Consider the following 24,502-nt stretch of genomic DNA (forward strand, 5'->3'; position numbering starts at 1 on the left):
AAGTGTCACTGGGGGTGAGCTTTTTTGAGGTCTCAAAAGTCCACAGCAGAGACAGTCTCCCACCCAACCACCCCTCACCTCTCTCTGCTTGCCTGTAGATCAGGATGTAAATTCTCAGCCCCATGTCTGCCTGCCTGCTGCCATACTGATCATGGGCTCACCCTCTGAACTCTAAGCAAGCCCCCAATTAAATAAGAGTTACCTTGGTCGCCTTGTCTCTTCACAGCAATAGAACACTGACTAGGACACCGTCTGAAACCACAAGCCCCAAATCAACTCTTCTATAAGGTGCCTTGGTCACAGTGTCTTATCACAGTAGTAGAAAAGAACTCCTACCGAGTTCAAGTAAGAGACCCTGCCTCAGTGGATAAGGTGAATAACTAAGGAAAGCTCTTGATGTCATGAGATGAATGTACACACATGTACCCACATCCATGCATGCATACCCCATATACATACACATGCAAATTTTTAAAAAGAAAAAAAAGAAAGAAAAAGAAACTCTGATGGATGTCTCTCTCCTTTTTGGTACAATTCCAGTTGCTCCCCATGTTCTTCTGTACTTGGTAGTGTCGCCCCCCCCCCACACTCCCCTTTAGGCCATTTCAGCAGGCAGTTTTAGTGTCTCATTGCATGCCTTTATGCTTAATCACATTTTTACATCCCTGCAACCAAAATACTTGACAAAACCAACTTAAAGGAGGGAAAGTTTGTTTGGTTCAGGTTCCAGAGAGGTTTCATTCCATCACAGCGAAGCCATGGCAGCAGGAGCTCACGGCATTCAAAATCAAAGGGTTATACACAACTTTCAAAGAACTGCCCCTGGTGATCTACTTCCAACCATGCTCCAGGCTCTTAAAGGCTTCACAGTCTTCAAAATAGTGTCACAAGCTAGGGACTCATTGTTCAAAATATGAGCCCATGGGAGACATTTTTGATTCAGATGTTGAGTTTGAGCTGCTTATTTTCTATTTTTCTGTATCCATACCTATGTGTATGTGTGAGTGTGGCACACGTATTGAAGGGGTTAAGCTCTCCAAGTCTCACAGCTGAGTTTAGGTTTCAGTTCTCTGAAAAGGACAAAATAGGTGTCTCTCCAACAAAGGGCCATTTATCCACAAGGCCCTTACATTCAAAGACAAGGCCTGAGCCAGCCTCACAATGTCTCAAGGACAAATCCAGCAGCCCCCTTGTAAATCATGTCTTTACTTGCCCAAGCTTATACAAATATGTCCAAAAATGATAAGACTAAATCTCAGCCAATTAAAAATATACTAACGTAATGGTGCTTGCTTAACCAATTATGTATGAGATGACCTAACTGTCCCTAAAACTCCCCTTAGCTGTGCTTCAAAAGAGCTTACACGCTCCTCTCAGGGTCGTCGTCATTTTGTACAAGTGAACAACCCCATATGTTTGCTAGAATATTAATAAAACACTTTTTGCTTTTACATACTATTTGAGTCTGGGGTCTTCCTTCAGCATTTCCTTGGACCTTCGCAGTATGTGTGTGTGCCTCTGCATGTGGAGGCCAGAAGGGGGCCTCAAGTGTTCTCCTATATCACTCCCTGCCTATTCTTTAAGATAGAGTCTCTCCCTGAATGTAGGGATATCAGTTTCTTCCCTAGGCTGGAACCCAATAAGGCCTAGTGACCTCCCTGTTTCTATCCACCTCAGATCTGGAGTTAAAAATACCAGGAGAAATGCCTGGCTTGTCCCATGGCTACTGGAATTGGAATTCTAGTTATCAATATTGAGCTGCAATCACTCCTAACAGCTGAACTAACTCTCCAGCCCCCACCCATTCCCTTTCCAATGTGCTAAGTTATTCAACATTCTCCTCTGGTAAGTTACCTGTCGAATCTCTGGTCCATTTCTTTATTATTGAGTTTCAATTTATAGCCAGCCATGTTTTTCCCAATACAGATCAGAAGTGGGTCTCTTAGAACCCTGCCATGTCCTCCTTGGGTACTGTGAGTGAAAACTGGGTACCAGGGTCTCATCCTCCCAAGTCCTGCCCCAGTCTCCGATCAATGTCCTCTTTTCTTTTTAATGCCACTTGGCTATTCTCTAAACCAGCCAGCAAGTCCCAGGACTCCTTTTTATTTTTAGTTATTTAATTTTTGGGTTATGAGCCTAGCCTTTAACTACCGAGCCCTATTTTTATTTTCTTTTTTATTTTAATGTGTGTTTTGTCTGCATGGTTATGAGGGTACCATGCTATGAGGCATCCAAAGAGGCCAGAAGGAGGTCCTGGGCCACTTCTTGACCTGGAGCTGATACAGATAGTTGTGAGCTACCATGTGGGTGCTGGGAACTGAGCCTTTGAAGAGTCGCCAGTCCTCTTAACAGCTGAGCCTCTCTCCAGCGCTGCCAGGATTCATCCTGTTCAGGGCTACCTGGTGCAGCCTGCCCCTTACCCCAAGCACAGGGGCTTCCTCACATCCTGCCTTTCTTGCACTGCTTCTGAATGGACAAGGGAATGTAGAAATGTCTTCCTGAAGAAATCACACTGCCTTACCATCGGTGTGGAGAAAACCTTCACCAGGTAAGACGGTAGAAGTGGAAGCCGGAAAGACGATCATACAATAATGAGCTTCCTGCATGAGGACCTCAGCTGCATCTGAGTTGGCTCCCACATACAGTGGTAATACAAGTTCTGGAAGGGCAGAAACAGAACATCTGGGGCTCATTGGCCAGGTAAGGTAAGTCTTGTGGAAATCCCATGCGCTCCAAGTTCAGTGAGAGATTGTCTCAAAAAATAAGAGACTACCCCTGGTCTCTACCAGCACCTAGACACAAGAGTATGAAGGTGCACACACACCCCCATCGTCAGAAGGGACAGATGTACAAAGGGCCCTGTGGAAGAGGGAGCATCAGTTTGCTTGAGGGGGCCTTGGAAGTGAGCGTGATTAGTGATTTAAGCATGTCCGGCTGACAAGGAAGAAAGCAGAGGCCTCTTAAAGAGCCCCACAACAATTCAGGGATCTGGAGTGTGGGACTTAGTGGTGGCAAGATAGCCTTGGTAGTGGGCTAACACTGAGGGAGGATCAGGACAATTTCCAGATCTCCGGTTAGTCCAGCGCAGGAAGAACCCAAGCCTGGAGCAGCTAACAAAAAAAAAGGCCCGGAAAGAGGAGAGGCTGAGAACCTGAGTGTGGCCAGGGAAACGGCTGGGGCGGGGAAACTCCGAGCCCGCAGAGAAGAAGGAAGATGGGCTAGCCAAGGACCAGCGGGAGGGTGGCTGGGGAAGTACCGGAGAAACTCCGAGAGGAGCTGAGAGTGGGGAAGGACCCTGCAAGAGCTGACAGCTTGGTTAGAGCCGAGCCAGGAGAGGACCAGGTAGAGGGTCCCTACCCTAGAGATGTCTAGGCTCCTGGAAGGTGTAGCAGAAAGTTAGTTGAAGCTTACACAGAGAGCAGAGGCGCCAAGCAGGGACAGGTAGTCGCGCTCCAGAGCGCTCAAGGGAGGTAATGAGTGGGTCTGTGTCCGCCGGATGGGGTGAGGAGACAAACAATACTAGAAGACTCCAGGCCAGCAGGCAGCACAAAGCAGACCCGGCTGTTGGGGTCGGAGAGAACTGGCAGGACCTGGGTACAGACTCCAAGGGGGCAGGGCGGAGTGGGGGAGATGGGGAGGTAGGCCCTAGAAGGCAGCGTAGAAAGGGGTGGGAGAATGGGGCAGGAGATAGGTGGGGCCGGGTAAAGGAGGATGTGGGAGACAGGGAGAAGGACGGGAATGGGGGGGGAGGGAGGAGGAGAATGGGGGGGTGATTGGAGGATAAAGGGCTATGGATGGTCGGAGAGGCAGTGTGGTGCGGGGGTAGGGGTGTCAACGGATGGGGAAGTGGGCGCGGCAGAGTCCGAGGGAGAACTGAGAATGGAAGGACCGGACGGGGGAGGATCCTAGGGGTAGTGAGGGGCAGAGGGTGGAAGTGAAAGGATGGAAGGCGGGGAGAAATAGACTGGACTAGGTCTAAAGAGGGAGGATTGGGGGCGGGTTATGGGCCGGGTAGAGTCAGAGGGGCAGTGGGGGAGGCAGGGATGGGAATGGGAAGATAGGGGAGGAGGGATGGGTAGGACATCGTCCCAGTGACTTTGTAGGGGTGGTTGGAGAATGGAGGGCGGGGGGACGGGCGGGGCAGGGTCCGAGGGGCAGTTGTGGGTGGAGATGAGTGGGGGAGGATTGAAAGTGGTGGAGGCGGGGCAGCGGAGGATGAGTCCCCGGCCTAGTTTAACTCCACTTTTTCTCCTTCCGCACAGCGGGTTTCCGCTTCCCTCCAGGACATTGGGTGAGGCAGTGAGGCCCGAGCTCGACAAAGAGCGCCGCTATGTGGCCCCCCGACGCAGATCCGGAGCCCGATCCGGAGTCCGCGAACCGCCCCCGAAGTGGCAGGACAGTGCCCGGGCTCCGCGCCCTGCTGCCCGCGCGCGCCTTCCTCTGCTCGCTCAAAGGCCGCCTCCTGCTGGCCGAGTCGGTGAGTGCGCGGGCTCCCCGGGTGCCCGAAGCCGGGTCTCCGCACCCCCAGCCCAGAAGAGGCGCGCAAAGTTGGGCCACCGCCCCCAAACTTGCGACGACTTCTCTCTAGCTGAGTGCAAGTCAAAGTCAGGCCGGAGCCGTGGTCTTCCTGGCTTCTCCAGCCTGAGAGGCCCTCGAAAGGGACCTGAGGACTCGGGTTTGGGGACCTGGTCGCTGCTGCCGCCGTGGCCTGGCCGCTGTGTGACCTCGAGCGCTTCCGCCCTGCGCTCCCATGGCTCCTTCAAGCCTTGACCTCCCGTTCTGCACACCCTCCCACCTCCCTGGGTGAGACCCGGCCACCCGTGGGGTGCGGATCCTGCGGAGTGGGACGAGCCCCCTGGGAGTGGGTGAGGCCGGGGCTGCGTAGTGAAGGTGCAGGCAGATTGCTGTCCCAGGGTGGAGAGCCAGCGGGGTGACTTCATCCCCTTCTTCCTCCCTCCCCAACCACGCTCCTTCCTCCTTCCCCCTCGTCCCCACCCGACTAGGAATGTCTCCTTTGTCCTCCCAGCACTCCCGCTTCATCGCGTGTGGGGCGGGAACTGGCATGGGGCCTATGGAGATGGTGAGAGGGGCGGGAGGAAGGACAATGGAAGGAGGAAACAACCCATGGCAACAGCCACTTGTTGCTTAGATCCCTAGCAACTTGATATCTGATCTTCCCTAGCAACGTGATATCCGATCTGTCCCACTTAAGGGGGGTGGGGGCATGAGGGAAACCGAAAGTGCCTTTAACTGCATCTAGGAAATTTGACAGATGACTCAATTGAGGGGTCCTGAGAATAGATGGGAGGGTTTCCGCCGTAGGACTTTTCCCTTGTACCCCAGGATACATGGAGGAGGCATCAACCTGAGGTCACTAGTAGAATCCAATACTTTGTTTCTAAGTGAGGTATCAAGCAGTCCTAGAGCCCACTCTTAGACTGACCATCTCTGGAAGCCGTGGGGGTGGGGGTGTCTTTGAATCACAGGGCATTGAGGAGGCTTCAGTCCTATTCTACCCAGTACCCCTTCATGGAGAAGGGGTGAGTGCCAGCCAGAATTCACAAGATGTCCTTGGCCTAGCTATGTGCCAGAAATCCAGGCCTAGGGAAATAAGAAGGGTAAGGAGTAAGCTCACAGGGTACAGAGGCCTCTCCCAGTCCTTCCTCCCTCGGTCCCATGCAAGTAGGAAGTCTGACATGGATAAGAACCTAGGGGAAGTGGCCACCAAGAATGGGGGAATGAGAAACCAGGACTCAAGGTGTGTTATGTGTGTGGGGCAGGAGTGTCACCAGTCAGACTTAATTGAAGGGAGGAATGAAAACAGAAAGAGGAGAGACATAAGAGCAACCTTTGGGAAGGAAATACAGTGGGGGCTGATGAGCCGACAATCTCAAAAAGCCTTTCTCTAAGCCTTGTTTCCTGTTTGCCCAAGGGAAGCTCAGCTTCCCGCATGGCATGTTCAGGGAAAGGGGTGGGAGTGGGGTTCCTGAGATCAGTTTGTTTGTCTGAAGCAGCCATAGTACTTCCTATGGGACATCCGAGTTTCCCTTCTGGGCCCCTTAACACTACTGAGCCATGGACAGGCTCAAACCCAGCCATAGTGGTAGATATACGCCAAGGAAGGTGAAGACCTTTACTGCCCTAAGTACGGATTGTGATACCCTCCTATTAGCTGCTCCTTTTAAAGACAGGCTGAGTGGCACATGAGCGGTGCTGAGGAGCAGAGAAGTCTAGAAGTCTTAGGAAGAATGAGCAAGAATTGAGCTTCAAAAGCCTCTGATCTAGCACCTTTATCTTGTTCCCCTGCCATGCACAAAGACTGCAGGACTAGCCAGCGACCTGAGCATCTTCCACACTACAGCTTCGTGGGCCAGGCTTCTGTAGACAGAGTACAGCTAGCCCCGCCTTTCATACACACTATCTGAATGGTACAGCAGGGACCCAGAGTCAATGTTGTCTCCTAGGGAGTTAGAATTTTGTTGAGATGGGGTTTTATGGACCCCAGGCTGCTTAAAACTTTATATATATAAAGCTGAGGATGACTTTGAACCTCTGATCTTCCTGCCTACACGCCCCCCCCCAAGTTCAAGGATCTTAGGCATGTACCAAGCCTGGTTTATGCAGTGCTTGGGATCGAACCCAGAGCTTTGTGTGTACTAGGCAAGAAATTTTCCAGCAGAGCTACATTGTATCTCTAGCCTCATACATAGTTTTTTTTTTTTAAATGAAGATTTGCAGATGCACAAGAGTGTCAAAAGATCTACATTAATACCCCTGCACCCACCACCTGAATGTACAGTGGCTAACACTGCTCTGCCTGCTTTATCACCTGCGTCCATCAACCTCCCTTGTGTTTTTACACATTCACACTCAATTGCAGATATCAGTACATTTCAACTTCAACCACTTCAGCATGCGTGTCCTCATTAAAGGAAGTTAGGGTTCTCGTGAAAAGTACACATCTTCGGTGTTAGGTGTGACTTTTTGAAAGCAGTAGCTTTTAGCTCCAGCCTGCCCTCTTGTGGACACAGCCTTGTTGGGTGTGATGGATTGTAGAGCCAGGAAAGGAGTTGAGAAGCTCCACAAGGTGGCCTGTGGGGTGAGTCGGGGGAGGTGGAGGGTTTCAAGATGAGGTACTAGCAGGGGTCCTGGACTGGAGGGTGGCAAGAGGGTTCGACTCTTTGCTCTTCCACAGGGTCTTTCATTCATTACCTTCGTCTGCTATGTGGCGGCCTCGGCATCTGCCTTCCTTACGGTACCTCTGCTGGAGTTTCTGTTGGCTGTTTACTTCCTCTTTGCTGATGCCATGCAGCTGAATGACAAATGGCAGGGCCTGTGCTGGCCCATGATGGTAAGGATCGGGGATCACCTGAAGAATCTGGGTTCTACAATTCAGCCCTGCTGTCTTTAACAGTAGCGGGCAGTTTTAAATCAGGACCCTCACACTTCCACCCCTGCTCACCCAGCAACACTGGGATGGTGGGACTTGATGCAAGTGGTTAAGACCTCCTGAGCTGGTTGGTCTGTGAAGTTGGGCAACCAAAGAAGGCTTCTGACCACCAGGTGGAGCTGTTGTTCTGATCTTGGAGGAGGAATGTGCCTCAGCCACAGGCATTCAAGCCATTTGCGGCAGGGTGGGGTAACTGAGGACTTGTGGGACTTCCTAGATTCTAGTCATCTGGCACCTGGACTTGTTTGATCACCAGAGGGTCTAACAGTCCCCTTGTTTGATCACCTGAGGCCTGACAGTCCCAAGAGAGTGCCCTTTAATGGATAAAATGCATCATAGAAAATAGGCAGCAGAGGCTAGGCTTGAACTCTGCTCTCTAGAATTTATCTCCAGCATCCAACTACCTGGTGATAGTTGCCCTCATTGCAGCCCCACCTTGAGGACTAAGCAGAGACTATGATCATAAATGGATCTCACTGTGGCAAAGCCAAGCCTCTTGGAAAGCTAGACTTTCTCCACTTCCCATTTTTGCCAAGCTGCAGAGCCAGCTGTAACATAGTATACATCCTATTTGCTACCCACAAGGCAGAAAAAATCCAGCGGGACCAGGAATGGGGCAGTATAAGCTGCTGGAGGCCTGCAGAACAAGACACACGAGGAATAGATCAGGGCCAGGGCATGCAGGTGGAGCCAGGACAGGGACTCCACGGGTGCTAGGGCTGAGAGTGTTGGGTCCCCAAGCTCTGCCAGCCACATTGTGGGAGGTCAGAACAGTGTGGACATGTCCCTCTCTCCTCAGGACTTCCTGCGCTGTGTCACTGCTGCCCTCATCTACTTCGTCATCTCCATCACTGCTGTCGCCAAATACTCAGACGGGGCTTACAAAGCAGCTGGAGTGAGTGGCTGCCCTACCCCCTGGGGGACATACCCAGCAGCGCCCCTTCCCTGATGCTCCGGGTCATCCCTCTTGGCACCCACTTCTACAGTGGGGCCTGGGCATGTCCTGCCCCTGCTTAGGCTCTGGGTCCCTATGTGCGTCTCTGCCATTTCCAGTCTAATTCAAAATTTAGTCTGTCCTGAGTTGAGAGGTTGTGTCCACCAGGCCCACAGCCCATCTCCTCGATCTGCCATAACTCAGAAAGGCTGTGCCGGCCCATCAGTCCTGGTGGGGCCATTTTGTCAGTGTTGCTTGCATATGCCCAGTCTCCTGGTCCATGAACCCAGAGTCCTCATGTTTCCATCCATCCTGTCCATGGTCCCTGCCATATGCCATGTATGTATCCCACAGGTTTTTGGCTTTTTTGCCACCATTGTGTTTGCAATTGACTTCTACCTGATCTTTAATGAAGTGGCCAAATTCCTCAAGCAAGGAGACTCTGTGAACGAGACCACAGCCCACAGGACAGAAGGAGGTGAGTGGCATGGTTTCTGAAGAACCTTGATGATCACTTTTAGGATAGATCTGTCCTTCCTTGGGGATACTTGGTTAGTCTGAGGCTGAAGGAAGTGGGAAATGTTTTACAAACTAGCAGGAAGGTAAAGTGAGTGTATGTCTGGACCTCTGGTCCTGCAGGACACCCTAATGTCCCCAGGGCAGCTAGTCAGGATGTCAATCCATCTGGGACCAACCCACTAGACCCTCCTTCCCCTTTCTTCTTTCCTGTTTGGAAGCCCACAGTACCTAGGCAAACACAGGCACAGTGTGGCTTGGTTTTTGTTTGGATGTTTTGTTTTTGAAACAGGACCTGTGTAACTCAAACTGGCATAGAACTAACTCACTTCATAGCCCAGGCAGGTCTCAAACTCATAGCAACCCTTACCTGGCTTGTTTGGATCTTTTTTTCCAAAGAAAGTGCCAGGTACTTCTCTGGAGCTGGCCAGCAGTGCTGTGACTAGACAGACAGTTGCTCTCAGGGCTGGTCTTAGCTGTAGAATCCTCCCCATTGAGTACCAAATGTATGAAGTAGAACCTCGTTGGTTAGGTTTAGGGGCCACCAGCTTCCCATTGGGATTCCCAAACACTGTCCCTCTGCTAAAAATGTATGCCACTCCAAACTCATCCCTGGTCTGTGGCGAACAGGTTAAAATGCTCCTGGATGTTGTCTTCTAGTCTTTGGGACCTACAGCAAATGCTGGTCAGCCAGCTCAGGGATCAGAGCATAAATGTCCATGGAGACATGCATTTTGAATATTTTGTGTTGTTCTAATATAAAACAATTGTTTTTGCAGCAAAAGTATTCTTGGCCTTTATGTTAGATATGACTACGGCAAACTTGTCCTACTTATACAACCCTGGCTAATGGATGAGGGAGAAGAACCAGGGCTTGGAGAGGGAGGTGACGAGCATCAAAACACAGCCACCAGTGCTAGGGTCAGGCACTAGTGAATTGCCTTATGAGGCATGAGGTTCTAGGAGGTTCTACAGAATAATCTTTAACAGTAAGATTCCAGGAGCCTTTAAAATTATATCACTAATTGACTTTAACATGATAAAATGCTTTATATTCGTTTCACAATATAGAATAATATATAAAGAACTAAACCCATAAAATAGCTTTATAAACAAACAAAAAGATTGCCCATTTTCTAATGTATTTTAGTTCAGGGACAAATTAGTTGCTGAATGAGGGTAGAGAAAGAGGTGCAGGTATACAATTCCAGCATCCTCAGGTGAGAGTGGACATCTTGGGCATGCCTGGACGCCCTGGGGAGGAAGCATCTGAGCTTTGGGCTGAGAAGTGCCTGCTCTGTATGCCCTTGTGCTCCAGGGCCCAGCCTGCCGCTAAGATGGGAGAGGTTGGGCCCAGAGCTCCTGCTGGCAGTCTGCTGGCGCCGCCTCCTATCCCATGCTCCAGGCACCGTTGCCAGCATCCTCTACTTTCCTTCCAGAAGATGATTCCAACTCGGACTCGGACTCTGACTGAAGGCCTGTCTGCGCCTGGCAACTGGAGCACTTAGGCCTCCCACCCATACCGTCCTGATGCGGCTACAGGAGCATGGCAGTGGATGCCCATGGGAGAGCAGACCAAGGAGCCAGTCTCTCGAGATGACGCTCCTGAGCCTCACACTCCAAACTGGCTGTGCTGGCTTTGCCTGCTGAGCTAGCACATGAGGGCACTTTGAATAGCCTACGTTCTCCTGTTTCAGTCCTAAAGACCTTGAGCCTTTTCACCTCAGTGCCCCACAGAAGCAGATGCGTCACATGGAGCCAGTCACTGCAGTTCATGTGGCAGCACAGGGTGGGGCAGGGCTGTCCTTCACTTACAGGGACAGACAGAAACCACAGCAGGGTGACCCACCCAGCCCCAGTGGGCTCTGCATGGAGTGCTCCTGTTCACACCTGCACTTTGTTGAGATGACTTTCAGGAATCTTTGTTCAAGGAGTCCCCTCCTCACTGTGAAGCAGGGAGAAGTCTTACATTGTGGGTCTGAGACCTTTCCAGAAAAGAGCCCAAAGACCAGCTTTCCAGGGCTAGCGGACAGGGAGCCAACTGCAGAGGCAGTGACAAAGTCACAGTGGCTGGGCGGGCCCAGTCAAGCCCTCTCCTCCTGGGGTTGCTAAGACAATGTGCTGCCTTTGGACACCTGGGCAGGTCCACTGGTGACATGGGCCTTCTCTGTGTTCACCTGGGGGCTGATCCTGTGTATGTCTTTGATGTTTTCTAACTTTTTTGTAATTTTTTTTTTTTATTCAAAAGTGAAGTAACAAATGGCATTTTCTATGACCCAAGAGGCCCCATGAATGAGCCCGAGTTCTGGGCCCATGTCTTGGGCATTTGTAACCTTCCTACCTTGCATGTGAATCCCCTCCCTAAAAGAATGCCACAATGGATTAAAACAAACTGACTACCTGTTCAGAGTGTGCCTGACTGAGAAATCCACGAGCTGCCCACAGTAACTGCCCATTTCAACACAAGCAGGCACTGTGAGTCCTGATGGCTGACGTCAGTGGCCAGGCAGTACTTATCTCTGCTGGACATCAGGTTAGCATCTTTTACCCAGTCCTACAGTCAAGGCAGTAAAGGGTAAGCAGACACCCTGGTTAGGATGGTGTCCTGACAGTCAAAACCTGGGGCTTCATGAGCAGCTGCTACGAGGACCCTGGTCAGTGCTCAGGCCCAAGCACATGGAAAGCAGCACAGCATTCTGCTCATTGTCACTGAACACACACTGAAACGCATGGGTAGTCAGAGGCAGAGAGGCTGTGCAATGCCCTGAAGCCTGGCAAACTGGTACTTGTTGTACAGTCTGGTTACAGCCTGTTGACTGTGGCACCATGTCACCTCCACAGAGCAAGCTTGTTGCAGAAGTGGGGTCTAAAGCCTTTGGGGAGAAAGAAGAGACTAAAACATTTTTATATGTCCATTTATTAAACAAGAACTCCTTCATGACAATACAGTATTCATTAGTGATTAGTGTTGAGAAAATTATTTCCCTCTACATACAAAAATACAGATTTGAACACTATGAAAACAATCACGACAAGTACCATGAAAAGTTGGTCCTTCAAAGGAGAAAGTGGGGAGGCTGAGGGCAGTGTGAGGCTTTGTCTGCCATCTGGGGCAAATCAATGGGAGCAAATGCCACAGGGCCCCCACACCCCTCATTTCAAGCACAGGAGTCAGACCTAGAGTGAGGGAGGCCTACCCATGGTAGCCATGTCAGATGAGCCAGGAGGCAAAACTCACTACTGCAAACCACCCAAATCAGTCTACTCAACAGCCTTCACCTTGGAATGCCCACATCCATGTCTATAAACCGCCAAAAAAAAAAAAACTTGAGCTGGGCATGGCAGCACACTCCTGTGTCCCAGCATTGAGGAGAAAGGGGCAGGGCGATTGCTACAAGTTCAAGGCCAGCCAAGACTACCAGACTACAGAAACAAAACGTGGTAACTATTAACATTGTGCCATTAGTTAAATGAAGTGTCAGTGGCCCATCCTGGCAGAAAGCTGTCATTCGGCCACCTGATGACTTTTTTTTTTTCACAGAATTACATGTTTTGACTTTTGACAAGAGGACAAAGACAAAGAGCTACAAGTTAATATCTCAGAGAATCCGTACCAGACAACTCCAAAGTGCAGGGCCAGGAAAGCAGAATGAGTGGCTGGGTCACCGTGCCCTGGCTTTATCCAGCCCCGCCACAGCAGGGAAGCTACTGCATTCCAGCTACCCATAACGAAGGCTACCCACCAGGGCCATCTACAACCCTACCTGGAATCCAAATGGGGTGAGTCCCAGAGCAAGTCTGAGGTGCTGCTGGGAAGCAGTGGCACTTTGCCTATCCTAGGAGACAGCCAGAGAACAGTCGGAGACTGGCTAGGGTAGGAGGGCAAGGAGCCAAATGCAAGCTCTTCCTGTCAGACCCAGTGAACAGGAAGGCAGGGGCACAGACAGAACTTGAAGAAATGAGACCACTTCCTTCTTCCTGTTGGCGAGCAGCAGCTCCCCCAGTCCTAACCAACAGTTGAGTGATGTCAAATAGAATTACAGGGACATAACTTTTTCTAGAAATGTCCTCTGCCTCTCAGACCTAACCAGCAGAACACAGTGCGATGGGTGGGAGTTTGACTTTGAAAAATACATAGGAAGTTTAAGAGGAAAATAGCCCAAATTTCAAGACCAATATTGTGGAAAGCAATATTGAGAGGACACAATCATGCTACAAAAATAGTGTATCTGTTTTAACTAAATGTATACCCCCCCCATCCCATGATTGACAAGAGTGCTTATGTGACACATGGAAGGCACCAAAGGTGAAGTGATTATTTATCATAAAATATACAAAGACAGAATTGCCTACTTAAAAAAAAAACCACACAGACTGTAATAAATAGCTTAGTGTTTCTGCCATGGGTTCCTAAACTCCTATAAACTTCAACATACACAGACAGCTTCACTCCCTTGTGTGTGGTATTGTGTTCCCCAAAATATTGTGCACCCTAATAAACTTATCTCTGGTCAGAGAACAAGACAGCCACTAGATACAGAGGTTAGAAAATGGTGGCACTCACACCTTTAATCCTAGCACTCCAGAGGCAGAAATTCCGTCTGATCTCTGTGAGTTCAAGGCCACATTGGAAAGTGCCAGGCATGGTGACTCACACCTTTAATCCCAGGGAGTGATGGCAGAAACAGAAAGGTATACAAGGTGTGAGGACCAGAAACTAGAAGCATTTGGCTGGTTAAGCTTTTAGGCTTTGAGCGGCACAGTTCAGCTGAGAGGCATCCAGTCTGAGGAACCAGGATCACCTGAGGAATTGGCAAGGTGAGGTGGCTGTTTTAATTTTTTTATCTTTATTTATTTATTTATTTTGGTTTTTCGAGGCAGGGTTTCCCTGTGTAGCTTTGCGCCTTTTCTGGAACTCACTTGGTAGCCCAGGCTGGCCTCAAACTCACAGAGATACACTTGCCTCTGCCTCCTGAATGCTGGGTTAAAGGCGTGTGCCACCACCACCTAGCATTGTTATTGTTTTGTTTTTGAGCAGACTGTACAGATTTATTTAGGAAAAACAAGAAGAGCTGAGTGAGGAGCTTCAAAGAGAAATACCCCTGCTGCCCTTTGTTTTGGGACATGTCATGAAGCCTAGCTAGCCTAAACTCTTCATCCTTCTCTCCAGCTCTCTAGTGCTGTGGTCCAGCAAGCCTTACTCATGAATTATATTTCTGAATTACTGAAGTCTTACCAAGCTGGGCAATAGTGGCACACACCTTTAATCCTAGAATTTGGGAGGCAGAGGCAGGCGGATCTCTCTGAGTTCCAGGCCAGCCTGGGCTATAGAATGAGTTCCAAGATAGATTCCAAAGCTACACAGAGGTGGCTGTTTTTAAACAATATCCTATTTGCTTGTTACCAAAAGGTGTAATCTGCAAATATATAAAAAAAAAAAGTCTGCAGGCATCCCATCAGAAACACCGGCTCATCCTATTACTTAAGGAATGCTTTGTAGAGCAACAGTTGAATGGCTTGTCTCACACTCATTTTCTAAACAAAATATGAGGTCCCCGAGGTTGACCCCATGATTCTTTGCCGTGTGAACTGTCTGGGGGTTCCCACGCCGGAGCCTCCTGGGACCGCTGCGCCTGGGCCTGAGCCTTCTGCTCCCGATCCCGGCCCAGCACAGTCCACTTTCCTCTTTTTCCTGGGCCTGATCGCTGCCAATGCTGTGAGGTTGGCATCTTGCTGTCCTGCATCTATGCCAGCTCCTGCTGCTGCACCTCTTTTGCCTTCTGCTTCGACCTTAATTGCTCTGGGTCTTCATGTCTGGACCCAGACTTTGCTGCCCGCGTCAAGATCTCCCTCTCCTGCTCATCTTTCCTCTGCTTTTCAATCTGATTAAGCTGTTCAAAGAATTTGAACTGAGCCCGGACATCACTCGCTTGCTTGTATCTGTCCTCATCCTTATAAGAGAAGTTTTTCTGCTGAGCTGTTTCAGATATTTTTTTCTACAAGATTCTGCATGTAGCCTTTGCTGTGTGGCATGAGACACGTAACTCACTACATCTAAATGCAGTTCCATGATGCCATGCTTTTTACCTATTTCCAGTAATATAATTATTAGATAGTTTTTCTGGTATTAGCTATAAGCTTTTTTTAATTTTAGACAAAAAAGGGGAAATGTGGTGGTATTGTGTTCCCCAAAAACTTGTCTGGGGTCAGAGAACAGAAAAGCCACTAGATACTTAGGCTAGAAAATGGTGGCACTCACACCTTTAATACTAGCATTCCAGAGGCAGAAATCCCTCTAGACCTCTGTAAGTTCAAGGCCACATGGAAACAGCCAGGCATGGTGACTCACACCTTTAATCCCAGGGAGTGATGGCAGAAGCAGAAAGATATATAAGGCGTGAAGACCAGAAACTAAAAGCATTTGCATTTGGCTGGTTAAGCTTTTAGGCATTTGAGCAGCACAGTTTAGCTGAGATTCATTCTGGATGAGGACTCAGAGGCTTCCAGTCTAAGGAAACGGGATCAGCTGAGGAACTGGAGAGGTGAGGTAGCTGTGGCTTGTTCTGCTTCTCTGATCTTCCAGCATTCACCCCAGTAACATGGTGGGGGGACCCCCGCGGGACTAGCAAAGGGCGAGGCCGCGGCAACCCCCAGTCTGCCTCTGACGGCACCACCGGTGCTATCCAGGCCACGCTGACCCACCTTACTGGCCCTGTGTGCCTGCCGCAGCCGCCGCAGAACCCAACAAGCCATTCACTGCTGCTCTACAAAGCATTTCTTAAGTAACAGGATGAGCCACACTTCTGATGGGATGCCTGCAGACTTTTTTTATATATTTGCAGATTACGCCTTTTTGTAACAAGCAAACGGGATACTGTTTAAAAACAGCCACCTCGCCTTGCCAATTCCTCAGGTGATCCTGTTTCCTCAGACTGGATGCCTCTCAGCTGAACTGTGCTGCTCAAAGCCTAAAAGCTTAAGCAGCCAAATGCTTCTAGTTTCTGGTCCTCCTGCCTTATATACCTTTCTGTTTCTGACATCACTTCTTGGGATTAAAGGCGTGAATGCCACCATTTTCTAGCCTAAGTATCTAGTAGCTTTTCTGTTCTCTCACCCCAGATAAGTTTATTAGGGTACATGATATTTTGGGGAACACAATACCACCAACACTCCCTAACATTCTTCCAGACGGAACCATGTCAAACAAAATAAAGTTACTAAAAAGCAATGATTTTAGGCAAATGGGTTAATTTCATCATGATTTGAATTAATTTTTAAATGGGTTAGGAATGAGAGTTGGGAACAAGTAGGCCGGGACCACAGCATGTCCCTGCTCTTGCTCTCTAGCCCTTGACCTGGCCAATTTAAGCCCTGGATGGTTGTCCTCATCACTGCCACGAAAAAGGGAACAGAGTTGTGAAACTTGCTAAATGGGTTCTGAAAAAACAGGGAAGCAGAGCAGGTTAGTGGAAGGAAGTGGCGTCAGTCAGGCCTGGCCCTGCCTTGGGTTGGAGTGGGCACAAGTCTTCCTCCATTGTCTTCTCTCTTAGCCATTCCTTGGGTAGCTTTTCTGATCAAAAGGGAGGGGGGTGAGGTAATTCCTGCTGGGGTATTAGCATCTATCTCTCTTTTCAGAAACAATTATGAAAGACAAACAAACCTCTCGGCCCTGCCCTACACCCCATTAACAAAGCTGACTGAAGGGCTCCATACATGTTCTTACCATAACTATAACCAAACAAGTTCCACTAACTCGCCACAGTCCAAGTGGCATTAACCCTTAACCAAAGCTCACCTGAATTAAAAGTATTAGAATAAAAAGGGCAACAAGGTACATAATGGCACAAATACACTGTCCAAGGACCTATAATCTAAATTTGATTCTAGGCAAAAGGCTAGTATTTTGAGCTCAGTGGACTTGTGCACCTCAACCCACATATCCCCTTTCCTCTTAGGTTTGGTTTTGTTTTTTTTTTTTTTTTTGAATAGGAGAAACTAGAAAGGGAAAAAAATTCCCAAAGCCTGAGAACTTACATCCAATGCTATATTGACTATTATGAAATCCAAGAGAGCATTCCCTTTTAGAAGAAAATTCTAGATCTAACATTGATGGTATTTTCTTTCAGAGATAATGGCTAAACAAACATAGACAGGTCAAATATTTCAAATTACTTTCTCAACCAGACAGGTCTGATTTCTTTTAAAGATGTCTGCTAAGAAGAGAGAAACAATAGACTAAGGAGTTGGGACTAACAAAGCCAAGAAAACAGACCTGTTAGGTCTGTATCCTGCCTGGAATGCACCTTAGGCAGATGCCACCTGCTCAGACCCAGACCCAGTCAGCACTGAGGGATGCTGGTCTCCAACAACATCCAGCTCTTGACCTCAAGTCCATTCAGGGTGCACAAGACCTCACTCTTCTGAAGAGGAGGAAGTTAAGGGAATGCTTCCAGGGCAGCAGGGGTTCTCAACACATCAAGTACCATCTATATTGTCACGCTGCTCCCGCTGCAGCCTCCTCCTGCTGCCACCAAACTCCCTGCCTAGCTGGCCCCTATGGGGGCAAGTGCTGATAAAACCAGACATTGAGAGAAACCCTAGACTGTGCAACTTTACGAGGAACGAAAAGGTACCTGGAGACTTCACACACTAGAAGCAGCTTTTTTTCCCCTGCTTGAGAACAGTCGACAATTCTCTAAACAGGAAGTGCATACACCATCCCTTCTGCTACACGCTTAATGTCACTATTGCTATGTAGATGACATCTTGAGAAAAAGGCAGTCAGGCAGGAGCACACTAACCATGTGTGTTCTGAACACAGATGGCAGAGTAGGAACTGCCTACATGGTCATTAGATACAAAGTCTCCATGCTCCTAAGACTGACCCCCAGGGAATGTGACATGGGCAGAGATGAATCTCAGGCCACCTCACAGATAGGCAAAGGGTTTCCTCCAAATAGTACAATTTGTGTCATGCACAGAGCTAGCCAAGACTCCTTCAAGGCAAGCAAGAATCCACATACATGCAGGGACAAGAGTTAGACCTTCATTTCATCGAAGAATGCCCGAACCACTAGAAAAACTTCAAAGAAAATAGAAGAAATTTGAAAAGAGAAGAAATGTTTTCAGCTGAGCTATGACACTCCCCTCAAGTATCCAGCACAGGGTGGAAGCCAGGTGTACCAGGCCCATGAGTATGAGCCTTCCAGCCAGGGGCTATAAAAAGACCCCAAGGCTAAGTGCTCACTGCACAAAGACCATGGCTGTTCTTGCTGGTACCCAGGTCTGCCCACTCTGGTATTTTAGCATACTGCTAAGAAAGATGTGGGCACTGGGTGTGGGCAGCTTACTGAATTCTTGCTTTCTTTTGTAGACAAAAGCAATCTGCCCTGCATGGCTATCTACTTTAAATGGAACTTCCCTGAAGAGAATTCATTCCATCACCTTGTTCACCCTTTCTAGGAGCCAATAAGTATCTTTATGTTTCCTTGTCTCTCCATTCAAAGGAAAAGGGTTTACCCTCTGTACCTTTGGCAGGGAGGGTAGAGGAGAGCAGTGGTGGATGACACTCAGTCAACAGACAGCACCCAAATACACCTTCTCTGAGGATGTCAGTGTTTACATCCATCAAAACTACCAACGAGGGAGGGCTTCAACCCCCTGGCTCCATGACCACCCCAGGTGTTCCCAACAACTGCATTTCCCTTCAAGTTTTGCTCAAACTGGGAAAGCCAGATCATTCCCTAGGGAAATGGAAAAAGCTAAGGTTGACTTAAAATGCCCAAAACCTAAGTGACACTGGTCTGTAGTAGACTTAATAAACACAAAAATATGTTTTTTTCAATTTGCAGAGGTTATTTAAAAACCCCAAATCTATATTATCTTCTGTTTGCACAGAGGCACGACAGGAAAAATACAAGTGTCTTTGCATTCACTGTAGGCAACCATATTCCCTTCATGGCTTTTCCTCATCACACTGGTTTATAGACTGGGACTGTGCATCATGCTGTTAGAACGTGTACAAGCCACTTCTGGCTCTGTGGGAGCTAGTTAAATAGTACAAGGAAATACATATACAAAAGTCACAGGGACGCTTCATAGCACAAAGGATATTAAATAGTTACTGGGATATAAATAATCACAAAGATAATAATTCTGACACCAAGATGCAACTAGCTCTCAAGTCTTTCAGGCCCTAAGACACCACCACTTTCATCTTATCTCAGTATTCATGGTCTCAATGGGCCTCAGGATTATTTCTTTCAGCTGACAACACTCTCAGAAGGCCTCCTTTCAGCACATGATAAAATGGTTTTATTGAGTGACTTGGGAAATGAGCAGCAATCCAGTCTGAATGCTTCTTTCTTCTGGCTCACTTCAAAGGTGTCCTTTTCCCGAGGCCCAGTAACATGATAAAGCTCAGGGTGGTCCTTCCAAGTAGGCCCCATCTGATGCAGGCCAAGTCTTTGTGACTCTATTTTAAAGAGAATTCTTGGAGGGAAAGAAGCCCGATTTTGATTGTGTAGACACTCAACAAATGCAAAATAACCATGTCAAACTAACAGATAAAAATCCAGATGCCATCCGCTCTCCCATATCATCACATGCAACAGGTTCAAAGCTGGTAAAACACAAAGTGTACTGACTGACTCATGACATCCAAGGACAGAAATCTCTATCAGGAGCTGGGCAAGGGCCAGACCCAGGCTGCCCTCTGGAGGAGAAGAGAAGCAGGGAGGGGAGTTAGACCAGATTAGCTTAGCTCTCCTTTGAACATGTGACCTGGACTACTGCCAATAGAAAAGGACAGCAGAACTGGATTACACTGGATGTTGGGTTTAGGGAGCCAGTCCCTAGTACTCCCTCAATCAGATAGCCTGACCCTACTTCCTGTGGACGCCTGAGCCCTGCAGTGGTATCTGACAGTAGCCCCTTTTGCTATTCAACCATATAACACTGCTCTTCCCTGAATGATGCAGAGCCATGGCACACAGGGCACCTCCTCAGACTTTCCTCTCCCCAGCCTTGCCACTGCTTCTGGGTTATAAACTACAGAGGACACTGCTCAGGCTGTGAACAGTCTCAGTAGGAGATAGTGGGGGCTCTCGACTATTGCAATATCTTCCCGCCAGCCATGTCTTCTCCTTGGTGAGGCTACACACAAAATATTAGAGCTACAACAAGGTCTGTAAACATCAACAGTTCAGAGTGAGAACCTGACATGTTAAAACAATTTTCCAAAAAGTCATAATTAGTCTCTAAGAACAACAACAACAAAAAAAAAATTACAGCATCATAGGGGCCAGCTCAACTCATTCACCACAAAAATAATCTTCAGTTTATCAAGAACCAACCCAAAAGCCGGGTGTAACTAGGATTCCTAACATGTTCCAGGACTGGTGTTCATAGTGAGGACACTCAGGTACCCAAAATGACAACAGTGCCTCGTGTATATCTGTGGAAAGATGTGTCCTGGTGCAGATTCAAGTATTTTCAAATCCTAGATAAACTGACTCTGAATCACTTTAGAGCTTGTCTTGGATATTCAGGAATTAGACATGTCCATACAATAGAAGTGTGAGTTGGCGTGTGCCACTTTGTAACACACACACACATACACATACTCTGCCAGCCTCCACATACACACATGTGATCCATGAGGCCAGCAAGTGGGCAGGTGCCTCAGCTGGTGGAAGGACTGTATCTTCTGCAGCTCTCACATGAGAAGGTAAAAGTGCTGAAACTGCAATCCAGCCTCAAGGTATGGAAGGTAGGCAGGGGACAGGCAAAGATGATGGTCCCCTGTCCCGGGAAGTGAATACGGACCACAGGAAGGGGACTCATGTGAGGCAGGATCAAGTGCTTTCTCAGCAGGGTAGGAGACAACTGGTCACTGTTCTGAGTCAGTGGTCCCACAGGACACTAGATTTTCCTGTCCCTGTATTCTAAAGACCTGGCAAGGAGGATATAGGAGCACATCCATTCGCCAAGCCCCTCAAAGTCTCACCCAGGCCATGCTGGCTGACTAGATGCCCTGGGCATGGAAGACAAGGAGGGTGGATCTAACCAGCCAGACTCAACACCCACCCACGGCTCACTAGGGGGCTGTCCAAGAACCTCACTGGCTGTTCCAGCCCTGTGCCTCTATCTTGTGACATGTAGTGCCCTTCTCAATGCCATTTCATAAAGTTTTGACTCATCACAAATACACATGACAGAGTGGCTCAGAGTCAGATGAGACCGTGTGTTCTGAGACAGTTAAGAGCTAGAGCAGTCAAATGAAGTTGGCTGCTCCCACAGGCACCCGGTGCTGGAGAACCTGGGCTCTTCAGGCCACCACAGATCAGTCACTGGGCCATTATAGGCACCCTTTCCCAAAGTGAATTTTTACCAAACAGGACAAAATTCAACTGGATCACACAAAAATCTGACGTGCTGAGAGAAAGAAAACTTGATTAGAAGAATAGGTGTGAGGGCAGTGGGAAAAGGACTCTAGAAGGTTCTCATGTGTCCAGGCGCTGGATCTCAGGGCGACTGTCCACATCTCGGGATTCAGTGCGAGCTCGGATGTAGTCGTTAGTGCTCTGCTGGCGGAGGCTGACTCTCCATTTCTGCACGGCCAGGAATGTGCTCACTGCATAGGCTGCTGTTGCCAAGAAGCCAAATATCTAAAATACACAGTCACAGTTTACCCTTGCGTATGTGCCCTGAAGCTGAGGCTGAGTGTTGTCATGGGGACCCAAGCGTGTGCAGCCCCTACCAGCAATACCAGATCCCCAGCCCTACCCAGTGTGTAGCTGTTATCTGGCTGAAGCCACATGACCTACAGAAAATCGAGGCTGGCATGAAGACAACTAAGAGGTCTTCTGAATCTTTTAAATCTATTTATTTTTCTTTTTTTTTTTTTTTTTTTTTTTTTTTTTTTTTTTTTTTTTTGAGACAGGGTTTTTCTGTGTAGCCCTGGATGTCCTGGATCTCACTCTGTAGACCAGGCTGGCCTCAAACCCAGAGATCCATCTGCCTCTGCCTCCCGAGTGCTGGGATTAAAGGCGTGCGCCACCACCGCATGGTTTATTTAATCTTCCCCCCTCCCTTTCTGTGGGGGGAGGGGTGTCATGCATTTGGAGGTCAGAAAACCACTTTGGGTGTCAATCTTTTCTTGTTTAGGACAAGGTTTCTTGCCTTGGGCCATGCTGGCTGCCTAGATGCCCTGGGCATGGAAGACAAGGAGGGTGGATCTAATCAGCCAGACTCAACACCTACCCACGGCTCACTAGCTGTCCAAGAACCTCACTGGCTGTTGCAGCCCTGTGCCTCTGTCATGTGACATGTAGTGCCCTCTCAATGCTAGCTGACCCCATGAGCTTCTGGGGATTTCCTTCTCCCCGTCTTGCTCAGGACTGTTGGGATTATGAATGTACCTGTTACGTGTCCAGCTTTACATGGGTTCTGGTAACTGAAACAAACTCAGCTTCTCATGCCTACATGGCAAGCACTTTACCCACTAAGCCTGCCCTCCAGCCCACTATCTTTTTAAAGTATTAATTAATAGTATTGTTATTACTATATTATTTTGAGGGCCTCATTACGTAGCCCTGGCTGACCTGGAACTTTCTATGTCAAATTTAGGGCAATCCTGAGTATTGGGATTACAAGTGTGCACCACCAAATTTGGCTTTGAACTTTTTTTATTTTTAAATCACAAAAGTACCTCTTTTACCGCATGCAATTCATGGTCACTGGTCCCACAAGTAAAAATAAAATGTAGACCAAGTGTGATATAGAAAGGTTAGAATCTCACATGAGAACCCCACAGTAAGCCACCAATCCCTTGTTCTCTACCACCATACCTCACTACTGCCTCTGACCTGGGCAGCACCAGGCAAAATGAAGTAGAGTTTTAACTATTTACTCAAGCTTGATGGATCTCCTGATCATGTTGGAAGAGCAGTCAGTTTCATAGTTTTCAAATAATTGCTTATTACATTTATTTATTCATAATTTGTGTGTTGGGGGTGTGTGTACCATGGTACATAGGTAGATATAAGAGGATGGTTTGTAGGAGTCAGTCTCTCTGCTCATGTGGGACCTGGGGATAGGACTTAGGTCATCAGGCTTGGCAGCAAATGCCTTTTACCTGCTGAACCATCTTGCTGGCCCATTTCAGTGGTTCTTAAAGCCCCTTACCCACCCTCACCCATCACAAAAGTGATATGTGCTTTTTATAAATCAACAGCAAGGCAGAAACAGAGCGTGGAAGTGGACCCTTTCTATTACCTGACCACCACCCCTTATCTCTTGGTCCTCCCAAGGCCAGGACAGGAAACACTTGGAGGTGCAAACTCAGCCTATTTAAACCGATCCAGTCTGCTTACCACGGCAGCAATTTCCGCTCCGGTTTTGTGGTTTAAAGCAGCCAGTACAATTGAGGCAATAAAGAAAAAGAAAGTGCTGAGTCCAGTGTTGACCAAATCCTAAAGAAAAAGGAAAAAGGAGAATCATTTGCAAAGCACCTGAGAAACTCTCCAGTGGAGCTCATTTCTCTTGCGCCTCCGACCTGCGTCAGTCTCAGTGTCGCAGGGATATGACTCACTGGAAGAAGAAGAGAGCAGAAATGGTCCACAAAACACATTTACTAACTCGTGTGTTACCAAGTCTTGACTTAAAGAGCAACAAAAACTGGGAACACTGCTTACCATTCAGAGTATGGGTTAATTTATCTGTTTGCAGTGCCAGGCATCAAACCCAGGTCTTTTACATATACAAGCCAACAGCCTGCCACTGAGCGACCCACAGTCTTCTAGTGTCATCTTTTTATTTTATTTTCTTTTTTTGAGACAGGGTCTCTTTGTGTATCCTTGGCTGCCTTGGAGCTTGCTCTGTAGACCAGGCTGGCCTTGAACTAGGAGATCCACCTGCCTCTGCCTCCCAAGTGCTGGGATTAAAAGTGTGCATGGCTTAGTGTCACCTTTTTAAAAAGGTTCTCATACCATTTAGATTAGGCCAAGCTTCCCAGGAATACAAATGTACTGAAACTGGGGCATCTTTCCCAGATGACATCTAAAACACAGCATTCATATATTGAAAACATACTTTCTCAACAGACTTTCAAGCTTCCATGTCACCAAAGTCTGGAGGATTTCCAACAAGGTTTTTACAAAGTGAGCGAGGTTACTAACCTGGTGCTACACAGATGGAGTTGTTGCCTTCCTTGTGGAAAGGATGGTGGCACAGTGACTAAGAGTCACAGTCCCACAGGACCTAACCAATGGAGGACTTCAGACAAACCGTTTTGTCTCTCTGTGTTTTAGAATGGTAACAGCAATCCCTTCCTCCTGGAGCTGTTCTGGAGTAAATGGATGAGCCAAGCACAGTGTCTGGCCGACAGCAAGGGTCCTCCTTTACGCATTCACCAGCACTTCTGTTATTCCTGTTCTAACCGCAGGTCCTTAGTATCCTGGGTTATACCTCATAGCCTCTGTGAGCTTCACTGGAGGAGAAACTGCAGGGAAAACCTAGTCTCTTTAAGTGGCTGCTTGGCTACATCATCAACACTGGCAAGTCTAGCCTGACTCCCAGAGGTTGATTTTTTTCCTTTTCTT

The 24,502-nt window shown here is 48.2% G+C and overlaps 2 protein-coding genes across 5 annotated transcripts in view; one reads left to right on the forward strand and one right to left on the reverse strand.

Annotated features, from left to right (window-relative positions):
• Positions 1-3,205: 3,205 nt before the first annotated feature.
• On the forward strand, positions 3,206-13,067 carry Cmtm3 (CKLF like MARVEL transmembrane domain containing 3). 4 transcript variants are annotated; one of them, XM_028884369.2, is made up of 6 exons: positions 3,206-3,342; positions 4,263-4,477; positions 7,196-7,351; positions 8,250-8,345; positions 8,739-8,862; positions 10,340-13,067. In XM_028884369.2, the coding sequence occupies exons 2-6, from the start codon at positions 4,331-4,333 to the stop codon at positions 10,372-10,374; spliced, it is 558 nt and encodes a 185-aa protein (XP_028740202.1). In that variant the 5' UTR covers positions 3,206-3,342; positions 4,263-4,330; the 3' UTR covers positions 10,375-13,067. The 4 variants fall into 4 exon arrangements, with proteins under 4 accessions (XP_028740202.1, XP_028740203.1, XP_037062066.1 ...); XM_028884370.2 differs by lacking the exon at positions 3,206-3,342 and adding an exon at positions 3,401-3,594; XM_037206171.1 differs by lacking the exon at positions 3,206-3,342 and adding an exon at positions 3,931-3,973.
• A 3,799-nt stretch (positions 13,068-16,866) lies between these two features.
• The window catches only part of Cmtm4 (CKLF like MARVEL transmembrane domain containing 4), a 43,789-nt gene continuing 36,153 nt past the window's right edge, over positions 16,867-24,502 (reverse strand). The window contains exons 3-4 of the mRNA XM_028884371.2: positions 23,276-23,374; positions 16,867-21,568 (exon numbers count right to left, since the gene is read on the reverse strand). Coding sequence (XP_028740204.1) covers positions 21,404-21,568; positions 23,276-23,374 — 264 coding nt within the window. The 3' untranslated portion in view covers positions 16,867-21,403. The remainder of the gene's footprint in view (positions 21,569-23,275; positions 23,375-24,502) is intronic.

This window comes from Peromyscus leucopus, chromosome 5 (genome assembly GCF_004664715.2).
Source record: "Peromyscus leucopus breed LL Stock chromosome 5, UCI_PerLeu_2.1, whole genome shotgun sequence".
NCBI lineage: Eukaryota > Metazoa > Chordata > Mammalia > Rodentia > Cricetidae > Peromyscus > Peromyscus leucopus.